The sequence below is a fragment of the Ascaphus truei genome, chromosome 4, assembly GCF_040206685.1.
Source record: "Ascaphus truei isolate aAscTru1 chromosome 4, aAscTru1.hap1, whole genome shotgun sequence".
NCBI classification, from domain to species: domain Eukaryota; kingdom Metazoa; phylum Chordata; class Amphibia; order Anura; family Ascaphidae; genus Ascaphus; species Ascaphus truei.
The window spans coordinates 240,500,547-240,524,943 of record NC_134486.1 but is presented as its reverse complement, the minus strand read 5'-3'; the positions used below and the strand labels follow the sequence as shown (position 1 = coordinate 240,524,943).

Here is a 24,397-nt window from a genome sequence, read left to right as displayed (position 1 = left end):
GGCACGCTGAGGGGTCACATGACCTCCTCAGCCAATCAGCACCAGTCAGTGTTTTAGCTACGCCGCCATCCCCCCCCCCCCGCCCCCAATCGCGCGGACAGAAAAAGTTGCCGGACACGAAGGCTCATGCTTGTAGAGTTAGTGACGTCACACTCTCAAGCATGAGAGCAGTCCGCGGCACACAGCCTTATTCTGCAACTCCCAGCATACAGAATACAGAATTCACTTATCTTCCAAGCCTCAGGATGGTCCCTGGACTCAACCCACAGGCATGGGCTTCAAGGGTCGGTCCTAACGCTTCCCCTACTCCTTGGTGGAGTAGGCGGTATAGTCCTCACTCCCACTCCCCTAAGAGATAGAATGGAAGGTGGCCAAAGCCCTGCGCACACTGGGACAGTCTCTCTCAGGGGAGAGACAACGGACTAAATTTACATGTGCAGCCCCTTAAGTGCCCTGGGGGAGGGTTCAAGGTCTGAGCCCAGGATTGGGCAGAACACAGGCCTTGTCCCACCCTCCCTGTCACTCAAGGGAGCTGCGCACTGCAGGGGAAAACCCAGATTGGGCCTAACACTGCCTGCACTGATACCAGGCCTTACATGCTAGGCAGGGCAGATTAGTAGCCAAAACCAGATACAGTATGGCTACATCTACATACATATACTGTATATACATACATACATATATATGGACTGCATATGTTTTTTGTTTTGTTTTTTAAATAAATCCATTCTGTAGTATTAGATAATGGTGACTAGTTTTTTTGTTTGTTTTTATTCATTTGTTTTTCAACTCCTAATGCCATTTTGATTTCTATAGCAGGATTTAGCCCACCTCCCAAGCAGTGCACGATCTTTGCAACACTTTTCCTATTTGGGATAATTTGTTGCAAATGTTCCCAACAGTTTGAGCTGCAAATGGTAACAATACGGCTACATTGTAGCTGCTGAGTTACACTGACTGAAGCAGCCATTATGACCCGCACACAATCAGTATTTTGACAGATCTATAGCAGAAGCACCAAACGACAGCTTAGGTAAGAATGTAGACTTATACAGTCAAATGTTTTATAAATAATACAAAAAATTAAGTTGGAAAGTAATTTTGCTGCTTTAAAACCAAAATGTGGCTACATTGTATACATTTTACAACTGGATAGAGCAATCTGAGACTTTAGCTAATGGTTTTTCCCTACGGCAGCTGCACCGCCTCACAACCAAGCCTCTTTACAGACCTATTTCCGGCAGGAGCATGCTGGCAGCCCCGTCCCCCCCCCCCCCCCCCCCGACAACCCACGGAACAGAGCGAGTAATTCCTTCAGCATTTTACACTCACTCCATTACAGACTTATATCATATTGGGCTTCATTGCTCTTACAACTGCAGACTCACACAAAATGTCCCTAAATGTTTAAGTTAGTGAGCCTGCCTCCAGTGTGGTTTCCTAAAGGCCTATTAGGTTACATAATGGCTTTATGATATCAGTGACAATAACGGAATCCGTGTGACAATTTATTCGGGTTTACAGACACTGTCTGTGACATCATGTACATTTTTCTTTACACTCAGAGATGAACTTTCATTTTTTGTATTATATTGACTATCATCTTAGTAGCATCGCTGCGGGCTCTGCTCCCATCATTTGTAGTGGCACAGGCAGGGCCGCCGACACATGGGGGCACAGCCAGGACTGCTGCTGCAGCGCCCGGTCTCCTGCCCGCACATCCGGCCCTGAGATGCAGCAGGGAGATCACAGAGGGGAAATCCCTTCCTCTGCAGAGCATCCGTAGGTGGGCGGCACCCAAATAGAGCAGGACGGTGTCGGGTTTGGAGCTGCAGCCTGAGAGACAGGCTGGGAAAGGTGAGAAAATACAGACATGAAAGGGAAGAAGCTTGCCGGGATTGTGTGTGTATGAGAGGGATGACAGAAAGGAAGAGGGAAAAACACAGAAAATAAAGTACAATGAAAGAAATACACAAGAAGGGAAAGAGACACGAGGGGGAGAATAAAAAGGATTGAGGGGGGAAAGAGGGAGAAACGGGAAGGAAAAAGAGAGAAAGATGCTGGGAAGAGAGAGAAAAGATGTGATAAGAGAGAAAGATGCTGGGAAGAGAGAGAAAGATGCTGGGAAAAGAAACATCAGATTGCGAGAGAGCGGATGACATAGGGGAAGACATGGGGGTGGAAAGATACATGGGGATTAAGTGAAGAGCAGGAGGCAAAAAGACATGGAAAGGGGAAATAAGATAAATACAGTACATGAGGGGAGAACAGAGAGAAATGAGATGAATAGTCGAACAAGAGAGACAGGCTGGGGGGGAGGGGAGAGAAAGACAGGCATGGGGGGTTTAGAGAGACATACATGGGTGGGAGAAGGGGGTGAGACATGCGGGGGGAGAGGAGAGAGAAAGAGAAACCTGAAGGTTAAAGAGAATGACATGAAGGGAAAAATAAGAGTCAAGGAGGTAAGAGAAACACATTGGAGGAAAGAAACAGATAAGGGTGAAACGAAAATCGAGAAGCACATTAGTGGAGGGAAAGAATAAGTAGGAAAATAGTGAGAGACATGCTGGGGGGAAGAGAGAGAAATAAATGAGGGGGGTGCGGAGGAAAAGCACATAAATACACGAGAGGAGGGGAGAGAAGAGACATGAGGGGGAGGGAGGAAAAAGGAGACCTGATGGGGCAAAGTAGACCGAATGTGATTATGTTGTAATATTTGAAGGGGTCCGATTCTTCAAGTTTGTCCTGGGCCCCAAATATTATGTTGCCAGCCCTGGTGGAGGGGAGGGGGTATTATAGTTTCTGTGTGTGGGGTGGGAGAGGGTTATTGTATTTTCTGTGTGTGGGGGGGGGGGGGGAGAGAGAGTATTGTATTTTGTGTGTGTGGTGGAGAGGGTGTATTGTATATTCGGTGTGTGTAGGAGAGGGAGTATTGTATTTTTGGTGTGTGGGGGAGAGGGAGTATTGTATTTTTGGTGTGTGGGGGAGAGGGAGTATTGTATTTTTGGTGTGTGGGGGAGAGGGAGTATTGTATTTTTGGTGTGTGGGGGAGAGGGAGTATTGTATTTTTGGTGTGTGGGGGAGAGGGAGTATTGTATTTTTGGTGTGTGGGGGAGAGGGAGTATTGTATTTTTGGTGTGTGGGGGAGAGGGAGTATTGTATTTTTGGTGTGTGGGGGAGAGGGAGTATTGTATTTTGTGTGGGGGGGTAGAGAGTTTTTTCTTGTGTGGGGGGGGAGGGGGGAATTCTATTTTGTGTGTATGGATGGGTATTGTACTTTGTGTGTGGGTGGCAGTATTGTGTGTGGAGGGAGGGGGGACGGGGGAGGTGTGCGCGCCATGGGGGGGAGAGAGGAAGTGTGTGCACCCAGGATGGTAGGAAGGAATGAGTGTGAGATAGTGGGGGGGATTGAACGAGTGGGATTGAGTGAGAGAGGGTAATTAACTGAATGCAGGGGGGGAGAGAGAGTGAAAGGAGAGAGGTGGGGGAGTGAGCGAGTGAAGGAGAGGAGTGAGGAAGAGAGGGGGAAGAGTGAGTGTGTAAGAGAAGAGGGAAGTGAGTGATTGTGCTCTTACTGGTCTCCATCAGAAGCTTTCCCTTTATTTTTCTAATAAGCTGTTTAGTGCTAAATGTTTTGAATGGAACTACAAAGCTACACCCTAAATCACAGGCTAGTCAGAAACATCCTGTAATGTGGTACGCAGCCTCATAGAAAGCTGGTATTCATTATATACATGTCTAGCTCAGACTTATCAAAAACATGGAATGGTTTGAGCGAACATTTTCAATACGTTCTACCATATTAATCTTCTCTTATGGGATGTTCAAACCATGCTGTGATTCAGATTTGAGAAATACCATTCTAGGTTGGAGGGAAGGTGCAGTCTACTGGGTATTAAGATCAGAAGTAATCCAGCTATTTACGAGACATTTTTTGTAGCAAACCAGAGCCAGCCCAGTGTGTAAGACAAGTCTGCTTAACTGGAAGAGCTCCCAATGACAGCCATCCTACATACCTGCTAATTATGCAAAATGATCTCCTTTTTGACATAGGCCAGTGATCCTCATACGAAGAAGCTCTATTAATCTAACAGGCAGGTTATTAAATGTGTCCCTTGGTTGTACAGGTTTGGTATACAGGGGCTAACATAAGAACAATTAAGTTTGATTTTACAGTACATGCATCTACTGCAAGTTTATAAATGAATCCTGGTCTCTTGTTGGCCCAGTAAAAAGAAAATAAGGTAATCTACTGGTAAAATTGCACGGCAACCAGCTGCAATGCTAAACTGTCACAGTACTGTTCTACATTACTTGGGGGGAGGAGGGGGGGTCTTCACATCGTCCATTATTTCTTCTAGTCTCATTATTTTGTCCATCCCAAATATAAACTGAAGAATCAAATAACAAATGGTGCTTGAGTTTTTGCCTTCTTCATGGTGGATAGTGCCAAGTGGTTTTCCTCTACATACTATAGCATCAAACTCACAGCGGAGAGATCTGAGTCAGACGCCAAATACATTTTCATTGAATAAACCCGAAATAACACAGTAAGAGGAGCACCCTGAGCGAGTAAAGAATTGCTTAGTTTGCGCGATTTCTGCTGCTTTGTTAATCTACTAATGTATACTGCAGTACACCAAAGATTTATACATGGATACATAGATAAGGACATCTTTCGGGAAAACTAGTGAATATAAAAAGGTTTGCATTTACTAAAGTATAAACTTCTGTAGCCCTTTTTGTGAACCGGCCGACCCACCCAATCTCACATTGGCCCCTCGTGGTCTAACCGGTCCCTTTCCCTGCAACACACCTGCTCTAAAGGACTACTGGTACTGCATAACCTGTGTGGCTCCAGGAGATCTGAGCCTCCGCTAGCTGGGAGCCTGGGGAAAAACCCTTACCCTTACTTGGTGCAGCGCCTCCACTTACCCAGGATCCCCCGTGAGGAAAGATAGCCCTGAGTAAGAAATACAATAACACTTATAGATAAACAATACTAACTCTTTACTTAACACACATATAACACATTACATAACATAACCATAACCAGATGCTCTACCCGCATCACATCAACCCAATGTCTGGTGTACCCCACCCAGTGTCCTGTGATCACCCCACACCCAATGTCTCGTAACTCCTACGGAGGTCGTGGGTGACTGCGCAGTCACTATTTAAGCTAGGGCCCAGTTGGTGCACTTAGAATATGGAAGATACCTTCCGAGCACTCCGATGCTCGGGACCGCAACACACTTTCTTCTAAAAGGGTCAGACGTCCGTCTGATCCTATTCCAGGTACTCTGCCGGTGGACCCCAACGAGGGTCCCACCGCTCAACGGGAACTGCAACCGGACCACGGCAACACCAACCGCGTGGGAACAGCAACCGCCTCCCTATCAATACCTACTACTAGAGTGACAGCAACCCTAACCTAGGGCCTGTCCCTGAAGAACCCGCAACCTGGATGGCTTAGGGAAAACTCCTAGGGCCTATGGACATAACCTGCCCCCCTTCCCCCCAGCTACCCAGTCTTAACTGTAACTGACAACTAGCTATTAACTAGCTATTCCCAACTCACCTGCAGCTGACACACCGCACACACTGTCAGCCTGCAGGGATCCACACTTCACACACACCGCACGCACTGTGCCCAGCACATACAGCGACACTACTCACAGGCAGCTGCAATCACACACAGCCCCTGGATCCCGCAGCAAACACACTGCTAGCACACCGTGCCACTTTGACAGTGCCCACAGCTCTCTCCGCTGCGACACTGCCAAACCAGCACCTTCCACACTCAAGGGTCACCTCCCTAGTTAAGGCGTCCCTCTTCAGTTACCCCCTGCCCTTTACCCGGGAATTGGTGCCTGCCTGGGAATCTAGGGAGGACCCTTACCTGATGCAGGAGCCACGCGCTCCCTGCACCCTTCCTACTCCTTCCTCTGCTTCTTCCCTGACTCACGCATGCAAAGCCCGGGAAATTTATCTATATTCCCGGGCTGAGCTTCCTTCAGCCTTATTGGCCACACTCAGGCACCTGATGCCTGTCTCCCTAAGCCTCCTGGGAATTGTAGTTCCCAGGGGGCTGTCTATGTATTGGGGCCGCGTGCGCACTTGCCCTGCGCATGCGCGAACCCCTAATGGCCGCCTCAACCTCTCTATTCCCTGTCCTGCCCTCGTGCGATCTCTCTGGGGCCTTCCCTGCACTTTGTGCCTACTGCGCATGCGCGAGCTAACGCGCAATGGCGGCGCCCTCTTCTCAAGCCGCCGAGCCGGTGGCAACGCGATCGCGGCCTTAGCGACGGCCCGATCGCGTCCCCGGCAACCGGCCTGCGCCGCGATACCTAGCGCTGCTCCCTGCTCTGGCCCCCACCCTCGCAAAGTGCCGGCGGGTCCGTCGCAGCCTCCGGCGGCACCCGCTACCACACGGCACTCGCGGAGGGGGGTCAGAAAGTGAAAATATACCTCGGGGCTACACTTCTAAAGATCAGCCCACTTTAAATCACATTTTATTATACTGTAGAAGTTCAAAGATGAAAAAAAGCTCTCTCTAATGAGATTTCATCATTGAAACGGAACAAAAGGATACATTCATTTTCCAGCCCTTCGGATAGAAGGAAAAGCAAGAAAATGCCTAGTACAGTGAATGAAAATCAATTACAAAGGTTATTGTTTTAAAGAAGCTGCTTCGTGTGCCAGTAAAAGCCAACATTAACATGTAATTGCGACATTTTTTAATGTTAACCACGGTACTTATAACCTTGGCAATAAATGTGCATTTTACACACTGTAGATCAACTATTTTGGCATGGAAAAGATTATTCTAAAACAAATATATTGCAAAGACCATACATTTAAGAACATCTGATGGATTACTTCAGGAAAAGTTTAAAGCATTTGTTATGAACAAATACTGTACATTTAGGGCTATATGAACTAAGCAGGAATGGCCCACTCCAGTCCTCAAGAGCTACTAACAGGTCAGGTTTTCAGGATATACCTGCTTCAGATAATAAATGTGTATCGAGAGTGATACACCAAAGAATCCCCTTTAGATAGGCGCACTGCAGACCTGAAAATAAAGACGGTCAGGGGTAGGATGTAGTGTGTATAAATAAAAAACTTTATTAAATATTTGTGTATAAATAAAAACTTTATTGAATATTAGTGTAATAATGTACACAAAACAGTATATAGTGCTGTACTATACACTGACTAATAATAGACTGCTGTAGGTCTATGTCAACCTCCGTCAAGCGTCTCACTGTGCTCCCATTAGTTCTGTCTCCCTTGAAGTGTGAAAATCTAGGCAGATGCTCTAAATGTCAATAATCTAGATGGGTTATTGTAACCCTATGACATATTGGTAGGTATAGGCTCTACCGAGACTAACAGAGAAGTTCACGCAGCACATCAACGTAATGTGCACACTGCGCATGCGTCATGTAAGTTAAAACAGTAGAGTCTGTTTATATGCGAGTTGCGCATGCGCCGGGGCAGTGCGTGAAGTAAATGTTTGGACGGCCCGTATAAGGTTGGTAACGGGTAAAGGGAGTACTGGGTGTCGAGGAAATGTTCAATAGTGATTACACATAGTGACACACAGAGCGTAGTGCCTATGGATCACTATAGATCGTAGTTTGATATGAACCCAGTATATATGCGTATTCTTTGTACATTGGTGCGTTCATGTGTCAAAGTTTGTGCTGTATCTGGTATAGTGTGCGTCTCAAACGGGCGTAGGTACGAGGATGCTGTGCACCTTTAGTAGCAGGAGTAGTGAAAAATAGTAAACGCAGGTCTGGGCTGCTTGGTAATATTTTCAACGGGGTTTTTTGGTGCCCATGTGACCGCAGAGCTGCTCACTCGTAAACTGCTGCAATTGAGAAAAATGGTATAGCACACGAGACCTAGGTAGTCAGAGCAGCCGTGTCTATACAGGGCTGCATGGAAAAAACATGCACGGTAGTATTTAAAGCAGGCAGGCTATTTTGATAGTGAATAGCAAGTGCTGCCCTGTAGCAGCACTAACACCTCTTTAAATGGGTGTATCAAATGAAAGTTAGACACAGGTCAGCGCACTAGAGGAGCTAGTAGAGATAGCTGGCGTGGTAAGGTATGAATCATACAGCTAAAGACCCGACATGCTGCATGTTTCGTCACTTCCTGTGACTTCATCCGGGGTGGGCGTTGCTTTGTTCCCGGTCGCTTCTTTATACCCTGTAGTTGCCATAGCGATCATGGGACACCAAATGCTGTAATGTGGTGATGCATGAGTACTGCATCCTAAACTGACCTAAGTTATTGTATGTAATACAAGTAAGAATTAACTTTGCTGGATTTCAAAAAATTGGGTTGGTGGTGACAACACTAAAATGAGTTGAAATGTGACTGTGATCTGACATAGGTTCATAGGAAAGAGTTAAAGACAAAACCTTCGTTTAAGCCAGATGGATAGTGGGTATTGAGCAGATAAATCCACCTGGCCTCCCGTTGCAGGAGTTTCTTATCCCAATTCCCCCTGCGAATGCTGGGGGGAACATGGTCTATGCCTTGAAAGTTAAGCGTATCAAGTTTCCCTGCATGGTGGTCCCTAACATGACGGGAGACCGGGGTGTCCAAAGCATTCCTGATAGATCCTATATGTTCCAGGATGCGTCTCCGGAGTTCTCGCTTTGTCTTGCCAACATACTTTTTTCCACATAGACAAGTTATCAAATAGATAATTCCACTGCTCTTGCAGTTGATAAACTGTTTTATGGTGTATGTTTTATTGTTGTCAGTATTTGTAAAGGTCTTGCTTTCCTTAACATAGCCACAAGCTTTGCAGTGATGGCACTTATATGATCCTTTGACGCTCAACCAAGTTGTACTTTTTCTGTTGTTTCCCAGCGTAAAGTGGCTGTGCACCAACAAATCTTTAATATTTGGTGCCCTTCTCCAGACAATTGATGGATGGCTTCTAAGTACCTTCTTCAGATCTTCGTCGTTCGTCAGGATAGGCCAATGCTTGGTAAGTATCCTGTGGATATCTCTCCACTGATTGTGGTAAGTGGCTATGCATCTGATCTCACTCATTTTCTTGCTGTCATCCGGTGATGGAGATTTTAGTAAATCAATACGTGGTGTGTTGATTGCACGATGATACGCCGTCTTGAGTTGGCGATTAGAGTATCCCCTAGCTAGGAAGTTATCCCGCATTTTTGTGCTTTCTTCTTTAAATGCCATGATATCTGTGCAGTTGCGTCTGATGCGCAAGAATTGTCCTGTGGGGATACCTCGTATGAGGGGTTGAGGATGAAAACTGTCGGCTCTAAGGTAACTATTAGTGGCAGTCTCTTTCTTGTGGTTCGTTGTGGAGAGATAACCATCCTCATTGATAGTGATTCTTAAGTCCAAAAAGGTAATGCTGTTAGGGCTACTTTCCGATGTCAACTTAAGGTTGTGTTCGTTGAGGTTAAGTATTTTCAGAAAGATTTCCAAATCATTCCTTGTGCCCTTCCAAAGTAGTAGGATATCGTCTATGTAGCGTAGCCACAAATCTATGTGTTCTGTGTACATAGACATTCCTTCTGAAAAGACACTGATGGCCTCCCACCAGCCTAGGTATAAATTGGCGTAGGTGGGGGCACATGTTGTACCCATGGCTGTTCCTTGGATTTGTAAATAATATTTGGAATCAAATAAAAAGTAATTGTGTTCCAATACAAACTCTAAAAGCTCGACAATGAAGGCATTATGTTCAGTGTATACACAGCTACGTGATGATAAAAAGTATGCTACCGCCATGAGACCGAACTCGTGTTTTATGCTGGTATACAGTGACTCCACATCGAAGCTTACCAGCAAAGTACCCTGCGTGACTTGTATTCCTTCAAGTCTGTTAAGGACATCCTTGGTGTCCTGGACGAAGGAAGGTAGTGATGTAACAAATCCTCTGAGTACTTTGTCTATATATATACTGATAGGTTCGGTAAGTGAGCCGATGCCCGCTACTATAGGTCGTCCAGGTGGTTTTTTAATGTTTTTATGGACCTTAGGGATGGTATAAAAAGTTGCTATAGTAGGGTCTTTTTGCATCATGAAGTCATGTTCGTTTTTTGATATAACTTTCATCTCCAAACCTTTACGTAATATATTGCCCAAAGTTTTTTGAAATGGTACTGTTGGGTCACCAGAGAGAGTCCTGTAGCATTTTTTATCCTTGAGCAATCTCAAGTTTTCCCTTCTGTAGTCCTCTGTTTTTTGTATCACTAAATTTCCTCCCTTGTCGGCCGGCTTTATAGTGATTTCCTTTAAATCTTTTATTTCTTTTAGTGCCTTTTGTTCTTCTTGGTTCAAATTACTCTGTATCTTGGTCTCTTTCAGGGATTCCAAATCCTTAGTAACCAAGTTAAGGAATGTAGAGATGTTGGCGCAGCTGTCCTGGTGCGGTGTAAATCGGCTTTTAGGTTTCAGTGTTGTGTGGGGTCCATCTCCAGGATCTTTGTCCCCATCTTCCAGGAGGTTGATCAAGTTGACTAGATGTTCTTTATCTTGGGTTTGCAGAAATTCTTCATATAGATTAGGTATCGCATTTCTTCCTCGTCTCTTGAAGAATTTGTGCAGGAGCATTTTGCGTGCGAAGAGGTTTATATCTTTAATGGTCTCAAAAAGGTCAAATTTATTGGAGGGAACGTAGGATAAACCTTTTTCTAGGAGGCTGAGTTGAGCCTCCGTAAGGGTTATTTCAGAGAGATTTATGATTTCACTCTTGTTGTTACATAGGTTCTCCCTGTTTAGTGTCTTCTTTTTCTCTGCCTCCTGTATCCTGACCATCTTCCTCTTCCTCTTCCTCTCCAATACCCCTCCTCTTCTAGTCTTTCTGGGCCATAATCTATTGCCTCCTGGGCCTGGCCTAAAAAATGTTCAGGGTTGTGACTCTCCCCTTGTGCCGGGGTTTTATCCCTTTGTGATTTTGATCTCGTTGTTATCCTGTTTTGATATCCACTACTGTCTTCAGTCTCTGACATTTCCCAGTCAGTGGACGAGTCACTATGATCCTGTATTTTGGCCCTTTCGGCTTGGAAATGGTGCTTATAAATTTTGCCACTCTTGTAATCCCCACTAACAGGATAACAACGAGATCAAAATCACAAAGGGATAAAACCCCGGCACAAGGGGAGAGTCACAACCCTGAACATTTTTTAGGCCAGGCCCAGGAGGCAATAGATTATGGCCCAGAAAGACTAGAAGAGGAGGGGTATTGGAGAGGAAGAGGAAGAGGAAGATGGTCAGGATACAGGAGGCAGAGAAAAAGAAGACACTAAACAGGGAGAACCTATGTAACAACAAGAGTGAAATCATAAATCTCTCTGAAATAACCCTTACGGAGGCTCAACTCAGCCTCCTAGAAAAAGGTTTATCCTACGTTCCCTCCAATAAATTTGACCTTTTTGAGACCATTAAAGATATAAACCTCTTCGCACGCAAAATGCTCCTGCACAAATTCTTCAAGAGACGAGGAAGAAATGCGATACCTAATCTATATGAAGAATTTCTGCAAACCCAAGATAAAGAACATCTAGTCAACTTGATCAACCTCCTGGAAGATGGGGACAAAGATCCTGGAGATGGACCCCACACAACACTGAAACCTAAAAGCCGATTTACACCGCACCAGGACAGCTGCGCCAACATCTCTACATTCCTTAACTTGGTTACTAAGGATTTGGAATCCCTGAAAGAGACCAAGATACAGAGTAATTTGAACCAAGAAGAACAAAAGGCACTAAAAGAAATAAAAGATTTAAAGGAAATCACTATAAAGCCGGCCGACAAGGGAGGAAATTTAGTGATACAAAAAACAGAGGACTACAGAAGGGAAAACTTGAGATTGCTCAAGGATAAAAAATGCTACAGGACTCTCTCTGGTGACCCAACAGTACCATTTCAAAAAACTTTGGGCAATATATTACGTAAAGGTTTGGAGATGAAAGTTATATCAAAAAACGAACATGACTTCATGATGCAAAAAGACCCTACTATAGCAACTTTTTATACCATCCCTAAGGTCCATAAAAACATTAAAAAACCACCTGGACGACCTATAGTAGCGGGCATCGGCTCACTTACCGAACCTATCAGTATATATATAGACAAAGTACTCAGAGGATTTGTTACATCACTACCTTCCTTCGTCCAGGACACCAAGGATGTCCTTAACAGACTTGAAGGAATACAAGTCACGCAGGGTACTTTGCTGGTAAGCTTCGATGTGGAGTCACTGTATACCAGCATAAAACACGAGTTCGGTCTCATGGCGGTAGCATACTTTTTATCATCACGTAGCTGTGTATACACTGAACATAATGCCTTCATTGTCGAGCTTTTAGAGTTTGTATTGGAACACAATTACTTTTTATTTGATTCCAAATATTATTTACAAATCCAAGGAACAGCCATGGGTACAACATGTGCCCCCACCTACGCCAATTTATACCTAGGCTGGTGGGAGGCCATCAGTGTCTTTTCAGAAGGAATGTCTATGTACACAGAACACATAGATTTGTGGCTACGCTACATAGACGATATCCTACTACTTTGGAAGGGCACAAGGAATGATTTGGAAATCTTTCTGAAAATACTTAACCTCAACGAACACAACCTTAAGTTGACATCGGAAAGTAGCCCTAACAGCATTACCTTTTTGGACTTAAGAATCACTATCAATGAGGATGGTTATCTCTCCACAACGAACCACAAGAAAGAGACTGCCACTAATAGTTACCTTAGAGCCGACAGTTTTCATCCTCAACCCCTCATACGAGGTATCCCCACAGGACAATTCTTGCGCATCAGACGCAACTGCACAGATATCATGGCATTTAAAGAAGAAAGCACAAAAATGCGGGATAACTTCCTAGCTAGGGGATACTCTAATCGCCAACTCAAGACGGCGTATCATCGTGCAATCAACACACCACGTATTGATTTACTAAAATCTCCATCACCGGATGACAGCAAGAAAATGAGTGAGATCAGATGCATAGCCACTTACCACAATCAGTGGAGAGATATCCACAGGATACTTACCAAGCATTGGCCTATCCTGACGAACGACGAAGATCTGAAGAAGGTACTTAGAAGCCATCCATCAATTGTCTGGAGAAGGGCACCAAATATTAAAGATTTGTTGGTGCACAGCCACTTTACGCTGGGAAACAACAGAAAAAGTACAACTTGGTTGAGCGTCAAAGGATCATATAAGTGCCATCACTGCAAAGCTTGTGGCTATGTTAAGGAAAGCAAGACCTTTACAAATACTGACAACAATAAAACATACACCATAAAACAGTTTATCAACTGCAAGAGCAGTGGAATTATCTATTTGATAACTTGTCTATGTGGAAAAAAGTATGTTGGCAAGACAAAGCGAGAACTCCGGAGACGCATCCTGGAACATATAGGATCTATCAGGAATGCTTTGGACACCCCGGTCTCCCGTCATGTTAGGGACCACCATGCAGGGAAACTTGATACGCTTAACTTTCAAGGCATAGACCATGTTCCCCCCAGCATTCGCAGGGGGAATTGGGATAAGAAACTCCTGCAACGGGAGGCCAGGTGGATTTATCTGCTCAATACCCACTATCCATCTGGCTTAAACGAAGGTTTTGTCTTTAACTCTTTCCTATGAACCTATGTCAGATCACAGTCACATTTCAACTCATTTTAGTGTTGTCACCACCAACCCAATTTTTTGAAATCCAGCAAAGTTAATTCTTACTTGTATTACATACAATAACTTAGGTCAGTTTAGGATGCAGTACTCATGCATCACCACATTACAGCATTTGGTGTCCCATGATCGCTATGGCAACTACAGGGTATAAAGAAGCGACCGGGAACAAAGCAACGCCCACCCCGGATGAAGTCACAGGAAGTGACGAAACATGCAGCATGTCGGGTCTTTAGCTGTATGATTCATACCTTACCACGCCAGCTATCTCTACTAGCTCCTCTAGTGCGCTGACCTGTGTCTAACTTTCATTTGATACACCCATTTAAAGAGGTGTTAGTGCTGCTACAGGGCAGCACTTGCTATTCACTATCAAAATAGCCTGCCTGCTTTAAATACTACCGTGCATGTTTTTTCCATGCAGCCCTGTATAGACACGGCTGCTCTGACTACCTAGGTCTCGTGTGCTATACCATTTTTCTCAATTGCAGCAGTTTACGAGTGAGCAGCTCTGCGGTCACATGGGCACCAAAAAACCCCGTTGAAAATATTACCAAGCAGCCCAGACCTGCGTTTACTATTTTTCACTACTCCTGCTACTAAAGGTGCACAGCATCCTCGTACCTACGCCCGTTTGAGACGCACACTATACCAGATACAGCACAAACTTTGACACATGAACGCACCAATGTACAAAGAATACGCATATATACTGGGTTCATATCAAACTACGATCTATAGTGATCCATAGGCACTACGCTCTGTGTGTCACTATGTGTAATCACTATTGAACATTTCCTCGACACCCAGTACTCCCTTTACCCGTTACCAACCTTATACGGGCCGTCCAAACATTTACTTCACGCACTGCCCCGGCGCATGCGCAACTCGCATATAAACAGACTCTACTGTTTTAACTTACATGACGCATGCGCAGTGTGCACATTACGTTGATGTGCTGCGTGAACTTCTCTGTTAGTCTCGGTAGAGCCTATACCTACCAATATGTCATAGGGTTACAATAACCCATCTAGATTATTGACATTTAGAGCATCTGCCTAGATTTTCACACTTCAAGGGAGACAGAACTAATGGGAGCACAGTGAGACGCTTGACGGAGGTTGACATAGACCTACAGCAGTCTATTATTAGTCAGTGTATAGTACAGCACTATATACTGTTTTGTGTACATTATTACACTAATATTCAATAAAGTTTTTATTTATACACAAATATTTAATAAAGTTTTTTATTTATACACACTACATCCTACCCCTGACCGTCTTTATTTTCAGGTCTGCAGTGCGCCTATCTAAAGGGGATTCTTTGGTGTATCACTCTCGATACACATTTATTATCTATCTAGCCCATCCCCAGGCAGCACGCCTCTACCTTCTAGGGGTCTGAGCGAGGTCCCTTTCTATAGTTATACCTGCTTCAGTACAGATGGGTACATCTTCAACTGAGCCACCTGTGCCGACGCAGAGACATCCTGAAAACCTGACCTGTTGGTAGCTCTTGAGGACTGGAGTGGTCTACCCCTGATATAAAAGCACATTACCCCCATTTACTTGAATGGACTATAAGGTGCTTTATGACTTTACACCACTTAGTAAATATTAGTCAAGTTGCCGTACACTCCATGTTTATTTTTGTTACATATTTCTTTACCGTAGTTGACAGTAGGGTGTCTGTTTTCCACCGCTAGCTTTTTCCTACCCACTGATTTTTGAACTGTGTATTGTATTCCTTAGAATTGCCTGAAACTAAAATGAGTTTAGCAAGACATTCCCACTCTGTGACATCACTGGGTTTCAACAAGCCTCATCTGAGAGGCATAGGATAAGACAATTTCTTTTAAAGTCTGCATGGAAAACCGCTCTGTGTCATCTGGTGTGCTGGAAAAAGTGAGAATAAAACCGCAGAGGTAGCCAAGTGAACAATGTGCCATTACTAAATTATAAAATAAAAAACAGCTACAAAGAAAAAAGGAAGGTTGGAAATTTCTTCAAGGACATTACTGTACATTAAGTTCACTTTCAAGATAGGCCAATGTTTGCATCGGTAGTGCAATAACCCTCATCTTTGCTCTAAAAGACAACTGGGTAAGATAGCAAATGCACACACGACTTTACATAGTACTTGATTACATAATAAAACAACTGGTGCATTGTAAAATTCTAATGAGGAAATTCAACATGAATTTATCTGTGGTAACTTGCTCTGATGGTCAGTATTTCATGGCTTCTATCAGGGAGATGGGGCAGGAGAACAGGGGGGGGGGGGACTCTTCTAATACCGACCTGCATAGAGATAAGGCGATTTCTTCTTAGTGAGAAAAACATTACAAAGTTTCTGACAAATGGGGCGATGTGGTTAATACTTTCCAGACAAGCTGGAATAATGAAGGCAGAAAACATTGCATTGTGAGCCTTGTGCGTTTTGTAGCCAAACACTTTCCTAGCTTGTGCATCTCACAGTGACCTTATTCTGGATCTGGATACGTTTTTATCCCTTTTGTGCCATAGTGGCAATATGGACCATAACAATGCACTGCCAATCTCCGAGTACGAAGGGGCAAATTTGTTACAAAAAAATAAGTATTCGTGTGGATTTGCCAACTGCAATTCAAAACCACAGACAAGCTTCCAAGACTGCTACATTTTGTGGGTTGGCTCTTATTAACTGCAAGATTTTAGTCTGCAGAAACCGGTAATATGGAAGGTCTGGAATTTTTGTTCCAAAATGATGCCTGGGGCACCATTTCATTGTGACAATAATACATACTTAAAATAGTGTACATCAGGGATCTTCAACCAGTTCCTTAAAGGGGCCAGATCAGAAAACATTCAGGAGTAGAAGGGCCACAAGCTTACTATGTCATTTTAGAACTTGGAAATTATAATACAAAATACCACCTGCTTGGATTGTTCTTTTAATTTACGAGTGTGGAAAATTGTTGCACATCGCTCCTGCTAGTTTCACACTAGTTGCTTGGGCTACCGAGTCCAAGGGCCGCCTCAAGGCCCTTCACAGAGCCACAATTAGACCAAGGGCTACCAGTTGAAGAGCCATGGCTCTTAAAATACATGTTTAGCCTTCTTTTCATAATGCCTTATTTAAAGGAGTGAACAATAGAACTACTGCAAACTTGTGATGAAAGAAATGTAAGTGATAAAATTAGATTGGAGTATGAGGGGATTTCCCAGGTGTTCATGTTAAGATTAACAAAGTGGGGGTGCCTACAAATGCAGCCACCAGTATTAGATCACTTGCCTTGGAAAATCTGGGACAATCTCACTGTAAATGCCTCAACATGCCTCAACATTTCAGCGAGATTCCTAATGGCCCATTGGATTAACAGCAGGGGGTCTCTGCAGCCCCATTCAAAATAGATGGGACTCAGGGACCCCTGCTATGTTAATCCGATGGGCCATAAGGAATCTCACAGAAATGTTGAGGCATTTACTGTGAGATGCCTTAGTTTTTACCCAGGCAAGTGATCGGATACTGGTGGTTGCATCTGTAGCTGAGAGGGACCAGAAGACTGAAAGTGGTGCTTGGAGTGACAGATGGAACAAAATGATTGGGCAATATAGAAAGTGGCAAAAAAAAATAAGGTAATTGAGTGACAAAAACAAAAACAGAGTTCATGAGACAGACTGACCAGAGAGAATGAAAGCAGTTTCCCAGAATGAACAATTTAAGTAATGTATTCCACTAACTGGAATCCTTATTCTTCAAAAATGGATTTTATGAGGACCAACCTCTGGGTCATCTTACTTTGCGCAGAAAATACAAGATGGGGGTCCCAAAATGTAAAAAACTGTGGGACACAATACAAACACAATACAAACATTTGTAGAACCACTGCACTAGAGTATAAGACCTTAAGCAAACCGAGCAACTTCTTGAGGCTGCAACACAGGTGGGGCCATATTAAATATGCTGTCAGAATTATTCCATGAAAGTGTAATTTGGCAAAACCCTTTAGAAATCACTCATTTGGTTCCAGAACCTCGATGACGGGTGGGGAGAAAAAGAGCCGTTGATGTAGAGGAAAGGAAATAAGTAACAGCCAGCCCTCAACAAGAAGGTAAAAACATCACTTTTTATTTCATTCAGCTTGTAATGTCTCTGATCTTCCATTGGATGGAATAAAATAATTGTGATGGAGAGCAATAGTTGCGAGAGAAATAACAAAGATGAATGGAAACACACAAAGCAAACATCTTAAAATAAAGTATTATCCTAGACACTCACAGATACTCTGTACTAGAGTAGAGGGGAAATATAGATTGGAGAATAGAATAGTAGCAGGCAATGAAAATGATTAAAAACATATCCAACGGCATAAATAATTTGCTATTGAACCACAATGACATGGCATGCTTGATTTAATAGTTTGGCATAGAAGTTTTAATTAAACCTTGCCAAAAAATATATAAGAGAAATAATATTTCTAGAATGTAGTATATATCTTGTTTTCCTGTCTTATAAAACTAGCTATTTTAGGTCTTCTCCCTTTGCAGTTGCCATTTTAGGTTTGTTCTAACACTTCAACTTTCCGCCAATGTATACAATGTAATCTTAGATCACGTGGAACTGTTACTATTTTAGGTCAGCAAAAAAATGCACATCTAAAAAAAAGAAACACACCAGCCCTTCAAATATGTACACCGGGACGTCTACAAAACCACCACGAGGAACAGTAAGAACACTACCGACTCTTGGTATTACTGGAGTTTGGATTGTGAATAAAGAAAATGCAAAGCAAGTGAGGAAAATAGAACACATTGAAGAAGTGATAACAATACAGCTCTATGTTTTAGCAATCCTAATGGTGACATTTGGGGGGCCTAGTGAGACACAGAGTTACCAAGTGAACCATGCTGTAAGACGTCTGGAATTTCTAAGATTTTATTTCTCCTTATTGACTAAAGACTCTCTTTTTTTCCACCCTTAAAGAAAAACTTACACCGGTTTCTTTCATGTAACAAAAAGGTTTTTATTTTCACAGGGTTTCGTGAATTCTAATTGGATACTTCTTGTTCTCCACTTTCAACTGGTCGGCTAATGTGGGCATCATAATTGCGTTCCACAAGACAAAGGAAAACAAAAAAAAAAAAAAAGTGTGTGGATTAACACTTCTACATACCAGTGTTTACAAGCAGTCTGATCACAAAGTGACTAGGCAAACATTATACTAACCCTTTAAAGCATTGTGTTTTTTTTAATTAAAAGTCGAAACAAATAATTTAAAAACGCAATCCTGACTACTCATTTTTGTTTACCCCCCATGTTTTCCGACAGCATTGGACCATACAGGTTTCTGGAAATAAGTCGTGCTAGTTTCAACCGCTCCCAGGACACCCCTCCTCCAGTTCCTGCGATAAGTACCAGTGAACAAGTCCAGGGGAAACAAAATGGCAGATTAAATATCACAAGAGCCAATCAGAAACTGTAACGTCATCTGTTGTGGCTTCCTATTGGATGGCCATTCAACACACCTCTGGAATGCCCTTCCCCTCAATATCCGACTGGCACCCTCTCTTCTATCCTCCTTTAAGACCCACCTTAAGACACACTTGCTCAAAGAAGCATATGAGTAGCACCGTAGATATTACTAGACATGATACAAAAAGCTTGGCTTTGGCACTTACCAAAATCCCCCTCTCCTGTCTCTCTACGTTCTTCCTACATACCAATTAGATTGTAAGCTCCTCGGAGCAGGGACTACTCCTCTTAAATGTTACGTTTATGTCTGAAGCACTTATTCCCATGACCTGTTATCTGTATTTGTTATTTATATGATTGTCACGTGTATTACAATTGTGAAGCGCTATGTACATTAATGGCGCTATATAAATAAAGACATACAATACAACACCCAGCATAAAAACCAGGAAGAAAAGCCGGTATCTTAACTGCCAAGTATCTCTAGGGAAGCAGTGTCATCCCCGGAGATGCAAATCTGAATGGAATGCAAAAGGTGAGAAACGTAAGGCACAGTACAGTGTGTTTGTAAAAGCTGCTCGCCAAGCAGCAGCTGGGAAGTCCTTAGCATTGTAACAGAAGATAGGTGTGCACAAAAGTTCACATTGCTTGAAAATGAGTAAAATGACACCTTTTCCACCATTGTCGCCACATTTTTGCTAAAATGGCAGTATATAAAAAGGTCATATTAACTTTCCAGCCTTTTTTGTTTTTAAACAACATTTCCCGATTTCTGCAAAAATTCTCACTAAAGGGCAGATTACACTTGGCTCACAAACTTTGGCGAAACTTTTGCATCTCTCTAGTGTTGCAGTGGAGGCAGAAGGGAATGGATCCAGGATATCAGGTGGATGATGCATCCTTTTCCTGGAAGAAGTGAGTTTACAGGTCATGTTTAAATGTGCAAAGGGTGGGGGAAGAGTCGGATGTTGCAGGGAAGGGAATTCCATAGTTGTGTCTCTGTCCAGAAGAAGCCTTGGAGTCGAGAGTGGGAAGAGACTATCAGGGGAAAGGAGATTATAGGCGGGCGAAGAGGACATGTGATGTAGTATTTGTAGACTTTTACATCTTAAGCGCACTGTGGTCCATTAACATTTACCTTAGCTTCTCCATTACGAATCCTGCCCCCTTAATAACTGATCTGAGATCTACCATTACAAAATATTTAGCCTAATATGAACTGTGGTTGCAAAACCAGCTGATCATCATCTGGAGCTATGTGGTCTTTTTCAAAATTGACTTTTAAAGTCTAAATACAGTGTAAGTGCAGCTACAATAAATCTTGAAAAACAGTTTGGGAAAAACAAAATCCCACTAACTCGTTCAAGAAACCTAATATTTATTTTATTTTTTTTTCTAATTAAACTTGAGTTTGTTCCCAAATATTCAAACGTTTCCTTGGCTCTGTCTGGACATTTAATGTAACTGCACTGAACATGGTGGAGATAAGCCATGGTCTGCTTCCAAAGTGAACTCCAGCGAAAACATTCCACCATCCTTTGATTTATAAGGCAGTGTCATCAAAAACTAATTTGCAGGAAATCAGTCAGCTACACAGAACAAGTTCAGAACCGCACTGACACAACACCGTTAATAGATAGATATTACTTACACATACAGTACAGTATGAACAGTGGAGAGAGTTTGGTACAAGAATAAAACTGTGGAATGTGACTATTTGGTTGAAGGCTTGGACATAGTTAACCCTGGTTGTGGATTAGGTCCTAGATGAATAGATCTATATATAAATTATACATCATGTACATATTTGATTGTGTTTTGTATACTTACTGTACTTCTTGTAGAACATGAACAACTCTCCTCTGCAGTTTTGAATAGCTTTTATTTTCTGGCTTTGCCTTTTGTGTTAACATATCCTGGGTCAATGATTTAAAGCCATATTAAAAATATAGCAATTCAAATAGAGAAAACATGTGTTCCAAAGCACGACCCTAGTATGGTCACCAATACTGACTCAGTTATACATTTTTTGATTTGTTGGAGTTAAAAAGTGCATTAAATATCTACATTACTAGATGGATAGGCAGAAAGATCAATGCAACCACCTCTGTCCATGTTAAAAAAACACAGAAACAGAGGCTATTGCGGCTTTAACAGGTTAGTATGCCAACATACGCTAGACAACAATATTGCACACTGCGCAAATTTATTCTTTGTGGAACGCCATTATTATTACGAATACCCTTTTCTTCTATATACGCAGAGCTGTACATAGAATATCGCAGGCACAATACGCCTATGTCCATTAGGGCTTACAGTCTAAACTTGGTGCCCGAGGCACAGGTATATGACGCGACTTGCCCAGGGGCACAAAAAAAGAAACGTTCAAACTGTGTTCAACCAGCTACAAAAGGCAGTGACAAGGCTCTACTCTTTCAACCTTTAACTGCATGATGCTCAGACACAGAGACGTACAGTACACGGTTGCTTGCTGTTTCAAGCAAAAAAAAAAAAGTGGAAGCAGGAGCTACCTGAATTCGAGACATTTTATGATCTCTGCAGAGCAAAAGAACTAAGTAGCACGTGGCGACAGCTGCAAATATTCAGCAGTGTCAGACACCTGCTTCACATTACCAACTTGTTTTTTCCAACATCAACTTGCTGAGTGCTGCAGTTTTGCAGGTATTTTGAACCTTTTCAGTCCGAGCCCCTTCAGAAACGTACTGATGGTCAGACCCCAGGATGCATAGTGGCAAATATCAGGCAACAAGCAATATATTTGTATTGATTGAGCCCACATATTCATAGTACAGTAATATCTGCCCTTTAGCAAAGTTTTCATGTGGACACGCCAATCAATGAGAGAAGTTATCTAGTGGTGGTGCGAAGTATTTGGTGGACAAGCAGCAGAATTAGATTTGAAATCTCTCTTCAAAGGAGGACAATTGCAATCAGATTTCAGAGCCCTTGTTTAGGAAAAGTAAGAAACCTGTCAAAATAGACAAGAAAACATGAAACCAGGTGATTTAAGAAATGGTTTATGCAACTGACCAGTGGAATAGAATTAAGGAATAGTTAGGGGGACAGCACCAGGTGAGCAAAGGGGCATGTTAATGAGCCAGGTCAAATATGCAGAAAAAAAAAAAAAAAGAAGTGAAGGTGTTTATCTGAATTGTAGCGGGACAAGACCTCTTGATTTAAGAGTTCTTGGGGCACTGGATGTGGTTTATTCTCTTTATTGCCCACTCTGCTCCACACAACGCTGATGTCACCAAGTCCCACTGTCTCCTATATAATGACCTCACAAACAGAGCAGTTGGCTCTATTTGTCTGCTACGTTTCCACCTGCATTTCAGCTTGAATTTTTCCTAAGACACGTAGACAAGAAATTAATAGCAGGTCCACATAGCTACAGTAGCCGAGTTTCTTCATTTGCTTATTCCCTAAACTTGGATACACAAGATATAGATCTATAGATATAACCATAAGATATAGATATTTGCACAAGATATAGATCTACAGGTATTTATACAAGATATAAATCTATAGATATAGATCGCTGTTGTGCATGTGTTTACATGAGCTCGCAGAGCAGGTATTAAAATGCAGACACATATCTTATAGATAAAACAAATGTGTATGCAATGGGAAAGACTGAGGATGTTACAGTCTAATTATTGTTGATGTCGGTGCCTGAATGCCGAGATAAAGTGGTATATTTAATAGGAAATTTAAAAAAAGTTACTGATGCACATCATTCAACGAAATAACTACTATTCTCTTGGATTTACATCACCTCAGAATGAATGTCAGAGCATAAAAGCTCACACGTTAGGACAGGTTCTTGCTGTCACTTTTTTTTAACTAGCACAATCAGAAACTCTCCCCCACCCCCACCCAGTTCTCGAAAAGGAATGAGAGCTTCGCAATTTAACTGCAAATAAATCAAGGTCTAGGTTTAGAAATGTATTACCTTTCCTTTGCTCTCACAATTTAATAGCAAACACAATACGCAAATGTAATAACCCCGGATCCATCAAACTAGCCCTCTACTGTGTTTTTGGCACACAGAACGGTCTCTAAGGGGGTTGGAATGCATCCAAAAAAAGTGGATTCTGACACAAATTATATGGTTGGGCTACAGCAGAAGAATGGTTTAACAGAAATCACATCAACGGAAAGCATGATGGCATCTTTCAAGTATCAGTGATCTGCTCTTGGCAATTTATCAAGAGGCAAAAACGAAATTATATGGTAAGAAAGTACTCATTTTGGTTACCCCGAATTTTTGCTTGGGACGTGCTGCGAAGCTGGGAGACGCAGGAGGTGCCAACAAAGTAAAACAAAACCAACTCCAGGTGTTTAGGGATTGTGAGTTTGGATATGGTCTACTAGCCCCGACTATTTCTAGCGATGTTGATCTGCATTCTAGCTTCTGCTTAACCAGTCACTCATTCAACAATAATATTGGACATCATTTGTATGATCAGGAAGAGATATAGAAATGAACCACAATATAAATATGGAAAGCAATTCATCTCCGTTGCTCCTACCTGTTGGTTCTGCTGCTGATGAGCCAAGAAGAGCCAGAAGCATGATAGCCAGAAGTGAGAATAAGGTAGGAGCTTCGCTGGGTCCATTCCTTTGAGCCATCCTTGTCACTAAAACACCCAGACCTCAAGAGACTTGGGAGAATAGAGGTAGGAAAGGATACAAGCACAAGAACACCGTGTGCTTTACACAGGAAGCAAAATAGATTCCTCCTGTGATACAGCAGCACAAGCTGCTCCTAACTAATACGTCCAGACTCCAGAAGTCACATCAGCCTTTCCCTTTTTCCCCTCTGTTCTTCCTTTCTTGATTCTTCTCCTCTTCTGTAGAGAAGGAAATGATGCATTATGTCCATAAGAAGATGAAGAGTGCCATCTAGTGGGTTTCCAGGCTCTGATGCACTTAGACTTTCTGTATTAATTTGGATTTGAACTCTATGGGGTAAATTAACGAAAGTCTCCCAGCTGCAAAACCAGTAGCAGATTTATAGGAACAGTATCTTTATTTCATATACTGTACTGCTTTTTTCCCCAGTGGGACTCAAAGCGCTTTACAATTACAGAATTTTTACAGACAATCCCTTGCCAAATTAGCTTAAAATCTATGATTTTGGTGCCTGAAGTGCATGGAGCCAAAAGTGACTTGTCCAATTTCAAAAGGAGC

At 42.7% G+C, this 24,397-nt stretch overlaps 1 protein-coding gene across 2 annotated transcripts in view; it reads right to left on the bottom strand.

The window, feature by feature from the left end:
- FNDC1 (fibronectin type III domain containing 1) overlaps positions 1–24,039 on the bottom strand; it is a 192,895-nt gene extending 168,856 nt beyond the window's left edge. For both annotated transcript variants that reach the window (XM_075597092.1, XM_075597091.1), the window contains exon 1: positions 23,737–24,039. In XM_075597092.1, coding sequence (XP_075453207.1) covers positions 23,737–23,823 — 87 coding nt within the window. In that variant the 5' untranslated portion in view covers positions 23,824–24,039. The remainder of the gene's footprint in view (positions 1–23,736) is intronic.
- Positions 24,040–24,397: the final 358 nt, after the last annotated feature.